The sequence below is a fragment of the Akebia trifoliata genome, chromosome 6 (assembly GCF_017979445.1).
Source record: "Akebia trifoliata isolate Shusen 1 chromosome 6, ASM1797944v1, whole genome shotgun sequence".
NCBI lineage: Eukaryota > Viridiplantae > Streptophyta > Magnoliopsida > Ranunculales > Lardizabalaceae > Akebia > Akebia trifoliata.
In genome coordinates this window covers 7,128,718-7,136,692 of record NC_141380.1, presented here as the reverse complement: position 1 = coordinate 7,136,692, position 7,975 = coordinate 7,128,718, and the positions used below count along the sequence as shown (strand labels likewise).

Sequence of the window (7,975 nt, the reverse complement as noted above, 5' to 3'; positions counted from 1 at the left end):
AGTAAGATGATTTGAGAGACTGATAAATCCTAATGAGATGAACCGAGTCATTTCTTGAACCCATTTTCCACACATTATGGACTCATTATTCCAACGTGAGCATCACCCATATGCCCCTCAGAATATGTTTTGTCTCTGGGTCGAGCAGGATTTATGATCACGAACATATTTTCCTAGTGTTTTTCATCGTGACTTCAAAGGATGTTTGATCTTTGATAATTGAACAATGATTTAGAAGACATACTATTCACTATGTGAAAACTGAAAATTTTGACAGGAAAATTCAACGGGTCAAAGCCCACAAATTTTAGAAAGTGAATTTTGAGTTGATGATCCCCAATTCGACGGCTTAGAGCCATCAAATTTCTCCCCATCCTCCATTAATTTAACAGTTTCGGTCCGTTGAGAAGGAAAATTTGACAATGAAAATTAGACGACAATGAAAATTTACGCCTTACCGTCAAGTTTACCTTTCTGCACTTAGGCTTTTTTTTTTGTGTTACTAAACTCATGTCATACATCAAACTTTCTATACAAGGTCAATCAATGACGTGGTGGATATAACATCGATTACACTTGGGATGGGTTGAGCCTCATATGCATCAAGAGAGGTGCCCCTCCACTAATGTGATTAGTGAAATTGCACATCCACTTGTGATTCGACAGGTGAAGGCGAAACTGAACTTTTTTCGGAAAAAAAAACTAATAATAATCCTTGGTGGGCTTTTATCAAACTGAAGCTTTTGGAACCTATTGTTTTAAATCAAGGGAACTTTGAACTATCACCATTGATTTAATAGAACTAAACAAGTTATGTCATGGTACAACAAATAAATAAACCTTTTAAAACAAAGAGCAATGGAAATAGGCCTTTACTATTTAAAGTGTTGCATATTCTTATTAAATCGAGTTATCAATCGAAAGCTTGGATGATAGTAAAAGTCAGTAACTACAGAATTGATTCACCTCATAATCATGGTATATTAGATTCAAATATTTGTACAATGGAATCTTAATGCCATTTTAATTATTATTTTGTGATAAAATAAACCACGTGTTTATTGGGTTCGATTAATGTTCTTCATATAGATTCCCACAACCACAAAGAAATGCCTACGAAAATTTTAGATATCTCTAGGAAAAGGTTTTTTTTTCAACCATCTCAACCATATCTTGGACAAAATTATTTTGAGAATAGAGGACTGTGTAGTTCAAACTATATATGACTATTAAATTTAGTGCTCCCATGAAAGACAACTATTAAAAAAATACCAAAAAGAAAAAATCTGATACCAGCCATTGACAGCCCTAGATGGGGGGATAGAAGTGTTACCCTCATCTTAATATGTTATAATTTATAAAGATCATGGAAATAATGTTAAACAAAATGTATTTATCTAAAACATATAATCACTAAATGAGAAAGATATGACCATTTGGTCCAATTTTTTTTTGCTATAATAAACTTCCTATTCAAGGTCAATCAATGACATGGTGGATGTAACATTGATCACACTTGGGCTGAGTTGGGCATCTGATGCATCAAAAAAGATGTCCCTCCACCAATGTGATTAATGAAATTTCACATCCACTTGTGACTGGAGTAGCGAAGGCAAAACTGAACTTTTTGCGAAGAAAAAAAAAATCTTTGGTGGGCTTTTTATCAAACTGAAGCATTTGGAACCTATTGTTTAAAATCAAGCGAACTATGAACTATCACCATTGCTATAATACAACTATACAAGTTATGTCCTGCTACAAGAAATATCTAAACCTTTTAAAACAAAGAGCAATGGAAATAACCCTTTACTATTGAAAGTGTTACATATTCTTATTAAATCGAGGTTATCAATCAAAAGCTTGGATGATAGTATTACAGAATGGATTCATATCTTAATCATGGTATATAAGATTCAAATATTTGTACAATGGAATCTTAATGCCATTTTAATTACTATTTTGTGATAAAGAAAACCATGTGTTTATTGGGTTCGATTAATGTTCTACACATAGATTCCCTCAACCATAAAGAAATACCTGGAGGAAAATTTTTGGTATCTTTAGGAAATGTTTTTTTTTTTCCTACCATCTCAACCATAAATTTTTGAAAAAATTATTTTGAGGATTGAGGACTTTGTGTAGTTCAAACTATAACTATTAAATTTAGTGCTCCCATGAAAGAACTATTAAAAAAATAGTACCAAAAAGTAAAACTCTGATAGGAAAAATGGGCTTATAAAATGATGACTTGACTCATTCAATAGGGGAGTAGGACTCTTTAGAAACTGATTTATTTCATTAAATTGCTTAAACTTCTAGATGCTAATTAGATCTTTATATAATAATTAATAATAAAGAAAAAGAAAATAAACTCCTAATAAGAAACATTCTAATTTATAGTAAGAAAGAACTCTTAACCTTATTAATAAAAAAATAAAAACTACCTAAAAGAGTAAAATCATTACGAAAGTATTCTGTTCTAACCAAACAGAAAAAGAAAACAGAGATCAACTATTAGAAAGACTACATTCATAACTAAAGGGAGTCCTTTTATCTCTCTACATGGTTCAAATCATTAATCGGCTCTAATCAATACTGAGAATTGAAAGCAATTCGATGTTTTCCACCTCAAACCAATTTCATCATTCTTATTGAGATTCCTTCGGTCGATGAAATATTCGCCCCAGCCATTTGCAATGAAATAACCATTGCTCATCTTTTTGAAGATTAAGTTGTAGCTATTATTGGTATCTATATCTTCTATGGTGATTGATGCTTTCTCTCCTTTAGCGAACTTCTTCCCTGCATTCAAATGGGGTAATATAGAGTAATGGACATGCTCCATATCCAAATAGAGATATCGTTGTTTCAACCAATATTCGGTGAGTATTATGTGGATACTCCATAGATTAAGAAAATCAGAGGTGGCACCGACATTATTATGGATTCTTCTGATCTTCATCGGCTCTCGACGGACTTCTTGCTCATTATCTTCTTCTTCAGCTTTGGTAGGCACGAAGTGATAATAATCAGTCCACTCCATTGATTGAATAGATGGAAGGATTGAAGAGTAGAAGAATAAGAGTATTTGGCTAGTATAATATAATATAAAGGGGAATGCTAACGTCCAAGACTTTATGGGGACGTTAGCATTGTCCAAAACATTTTTTTTTCAATAATATCCCTCATCGTTTTGTCTTTTAATGAAAAAGACAAGGGCATATAAGTCTTTTATACAATAAATGCATTATTATGCCATTAATAAATGCATTTACTATGACATAATAAATGCATTTATTATGACATAATAAAAGCATTTATTATGTTGGCATTGATTGCCAAAGTATTTATCAAAAATAGAAATTTAATTTAAAATACTTAAATGCTCGTAGCATTTATTATGTAAATATGCATTTATTATGTAAAAGACTAATACACCCTTCTCTTTTTCACTAAAGACAAAATGAGGAGGGTTATTATTGGAAAAAAAAGTGTTGGATGCTAATGCTCCTATGAATTATTGGACGTTAGCATTCTCCTAATATAAATTAAAAAAAAAAAAAGAAAGGATTGTTGGTTGAATATTTATAGAAACTAGATATTAATATATTTAGTCAAAATTTCACACTTTCTTTTCTTGCTCGACAAGATCAATTACATTTTTTTTTTCCTTCTAAATTGAACTTTTATCTTGTTTAAGCAACGATTTTGTTTTTCTTTTTTTACTTTAAAATTTATTTCCTTTTATAATATAAAATAACATATAAGAAAAAGTGAATTTCTGGGCATTTTTATTATTACGTGTGTTAGAAAGTTGGTAATTTAGAAATTTAGATATCTACGTAAATATAGATATTGCAAACCAATGTTTCCTATAAATGTAATATATAAATTCTAATCATTACTATACAAAGAAAGAAAAATTAAAATCCTAACATCAATATCGATTAATTCGAGCAATGTGTGCTGTAATAGGAGGTTTATAAGAATAGTTATAATATAAAGATTGATATTCTATTTTACAGATTTCTTTTTTTAATTACAAATTTCAGTGCTTTCTTTTATTGTTGGGTTTATTCTAGAATGTAGAATATAGTTATTAGTATCATGATGAGAGAAGGCAGAGTAGACGTGATCAACAATCAAATTTTGGATTCCAAAATGCTCTTAACATTTAAACTTAATATAATCAGGGTTATTTTGGTAAAAATATAAAGAAAACTGCAATCGCACAACGCTAAAATCAGATTAGTTAATTTCAAAATTACAAAAATATCTTTTTTACTATGTAATTTTCAAAATCCCTTTAATTAATATTTTAATTCATAGATAAGCCCTTCAAATATATGTCCCTTCGCACATGCCACCTTCTAGTTTAATTAAAAAAAATTTAATTTCGAATTTTAGTATTTACATCTATTGTTGGGTACAATTTTAGTGATACTTTAATGTATATGAGTTTTCTTTCTTGCTACAGAAGGAGTGAAACTATGTAGGGTAAATTACCACTTCGTGAGCTGAATATGACTAAATTTTGATTCCATATCACTGTTCATTTTAACTCCGAAAACGTGAAAGTGCGAGATTGCAAGTTTTTCAAGTGACTATCTCACAGGTTTAAAGTGACAATCTCGCTGATTATTTGTTTTTCCAAAGTGATAATATCGTTGATTTATATGGTGATGATCTCATTAAAAGTAGCAAACTTGAGAGATTGTCACTTTTATATTAGCGAGATTGTCATCTTGGAAAAAATTATAAGCGGAATTGTAACTTAAATTTGCGAGATTATCACTTGAAAAACATGCGATCTCACACTTCACGTTTTGGGTAAGAAAATGAATAGTGACTTAAAATCGAAATTTCGACAAAAGCTTATCACGTTTTGGGATATTTCTCTTTAATGTATTATTAGTTACTCATGTGTGGTCTGTCGGGTCAGATAGATTTCAACATAACTCATGTTTGAAATTCATCAGTGAAAAATTGATTGGAAATTCATTAGTGGGGCATGCAGTGATCCTTGGTTAATTCGGGCCTTGTGCGCCTTTGAACTATTGGAAAGATATGATTGCCTATCATGCACTCCACTCGACAGTGTCCTTTGATGGATACCTCACTAATGTGGGTGGAGCTCTATCACTACTACATGGAAAGGAAAACGAGGCGCTCAAGTTTATATTTTAACGTCATATTTAGAGTAAAATGATGTTTCAAAGATTTTTTTTTTTTTTTCTTTTGTGGTAAGGCACGCGAAAATTCTATAAAGATTTATAATGTCAGTTTTGAAAAAATCAACGTTACAAAGCTGAATTTTTTTTATGGCTTTTCAAGGGAATTCTAGGAAGCTTATAACGACATATTTTTAAAAATCGATATTATAAATCATTAATAATATAAACTAGGAAACTTTTCTGTGATCTCATAATCTTCTATATTCTTAATTTCCTTCTTCTAGCTCTGACTCTAACCATAAATAGTTTTTATTTTGGAGACCATGAAGAAAAGAAAATTTTCATCATTTCATGGAGACCATATTCATATGGAAGGGTTTAGGAAATTGTGATTCTAAAGAAAGAAGGAAAGTAAGCAGAAACAATCACTGTGTTGCTAAAGTTTTAATTTCAAGTCACAAAATAAGAAATTGTATTATTTTGTAGTTTGTGGGTTTGAGAATTTGAAAACCCACAAATAATTATGGAAGTTTATGGGTAACAAAGAATGTAGGATAAAATGGATTAATGCATGTAGCCATGAAAGCAATAAAACCTAATTTGAAAAAAAAAATAGATATAACATCAGTTTTTAGAATAAAAAATGAATTGATGTTATATAAGGGTGGTATTTTTTATGTTGATTATAACATTGATTTTTAGTAAAATCGACGTTATATGGGGGTGAGATTTTTATATTTAAGATTTTCATTATAATGTCAGTTTTTAGTAAAACTAACGTTATATTTAATGACATTTTTGAAATTTTGGATATTCTATATAACATTTGCTTGAATAAAACCAACGTTATATAAGTTTATAATGACGGTTTTAGAAAAATCAGCGTTATATAGCTTTTTAAAAAGTAGTGCTTTTGCACCTCATTCTATCACTTTTTGTCTATTCTTCCAAGCTCTCTTACGTCTCCTAAGCTCTCGATCTCTCTCATTCTCCATCTTGAACTCTCTCATTCTCCCTCTCAATCTCTCTCGTGCTCTTGGCGATTTAGGTCTCTCTTTCTGTCTGTATGCCTATTATATCATTCATCTGGTTTCAAGGCTTATATATAGAGTAATCGAAATTAGGTAAGTTTCCCTCTCTTCCTATTTATTATTTTTTTGTTCATTTGTGTTTTTGGTTTGTTTCATGTATTTGTAATAAATCAAGGAAATCGCTAAATAATTGATGATAACAGAAATTCTAATTAGTTACTTGCAATTCTATCTCTCTCTCTCTCTTTCTCTCTTTCTCTCTTGCGTAAAGACCTAGCTTATAACATTCATCGATTTCTGTTTCAAGGCTTATATATTGAGTGACCAAAGAAAGTAGGTAAGTTTCCCTCTCTCCCTATTTATTGTTTCTTTATCATTTGTGTTTTTTGTTTGTTTCATGTATTTGTAATAAATCAAGAATTTTATCGTTCTATAAACTAGTTTGGGAAAAGTTATTGCTTGTTTGAATCTAGAATGGACTTGGAAACTTCATTGTTGTTGTTAAATAGTTTTTTAAATTCTGCCATTTTATATAAGACTCATATATGTAGTGCCCTAGACAAACCCACAATAGAAGTTGTGCGTACTATGTAATGAGATTCATGAAAGCACTCATTGAAATTCTTGAAAGTTAACACAAAGAAGATCTTCAACAAGGTAATATGTGATAAACTTTATTAATTTGAACCTTCAATGATTAGTATACATATTTGAATTACTATTGATTTATAATACATATTTCAATTCAATAGTGATAAGAAGAAAACATATAATCAGGAAGACATTAATGAGATCTAGAGAGAGTACATCAAGAGAGTTATGGAGGTAATTCAGATATAAAGCCTTAGAACCTCCTCTAGTTTATGTAATTATGTTGCTAGAAGAGCTTGTGAAGCTGTTCATACTTAAAGAATAATTGTCTGGCTACTCTACCATGCCCCTTTTGCTCTTTCTTTTCCTCATTCGTTTCTTATTTTTTTCTGTTTTTTGTCAAATTTTGTTGGCATGTTTTGATGTGTTTTGCAATTGGTTGGAACGATCCAAGATTTCACTACCAAGGTAGCTATATCACATTATGTTTCTTAAATTTTTCGCATAATGTGTTATAATTAATGGTGTAGCATGGCTTCCACCTTGATAAAAAGTGAGCTTTTGAAAGAAGAGCTTAATCAATTAAGGGGATTGATCACATCAAATCTGAATAAATGGATTTATTGATAACTTGGATGGTTATTACGTAAAACTTTAATAGGATATTTATAGGGATCACATCAACCATCCTACTGAGCATTGGAGGTCTACTCGATCAAAGCATATTGCAGCTTGAGAATTGTTGTAGTTATAGGAACTAGGGCCTGTGCAAGAAAAAGGTATACAAATTTAAAGAAAAAAATGGCATAATAGAAGATATGATGGAAAATAAGGGAGAATTAATACTTAGTAAAGTCCATGGTGGAGATTGGCCAAGAGAACCTCTGGGCTCACTTTAGCTAATGCATTCATGACCTTGGGAAGGATCACACTAGAGAGCAAAGATGTTGTAGCCTGAGGATCACGGAAAGCAGCCTCATTGTTGTGAACCAGTCCTACCCCAAGATGGAAGTCAGGACGATAATGCCCGAACGGGTTAACCTGGAAGATTGTGTCCTGACCTACCCAACGGAAGTCCAGATGATCTAAAGGGGTAATAAAGCAGTGGTCCACCTGGCCAGGAAGGAGGTCTGCATCCTCGCTAGGGAGTGCCTCAAACCCTTTAGCCTCAGCTCAGCT

The 7,975-nt window shown here is 31.2% G+C and overlaps 1 protein-coding gene across 1 annotated transcript; it reads right to left on the bottom strand.

Annotated features, from left to right (window-relative positions):
• Positions 1-2,575: 2,575 nt before the first annotated feature.
• On the bottom strand, positions 2,576-3,043 carry LOC147399982 (B3 domain-containing protein At2g33720-like). Its single transcript, XM_086446572.1, has one exon. The coding sequence runs from the start codon at positions 3,041-3,043 to the stop codon at positions 2,576-2,578; it is 468 nt and encodes a 155-aa protein (XP_086302698.1).
• Positions 3,044-7,975: the final 4,932 nt, after the last annotated feature.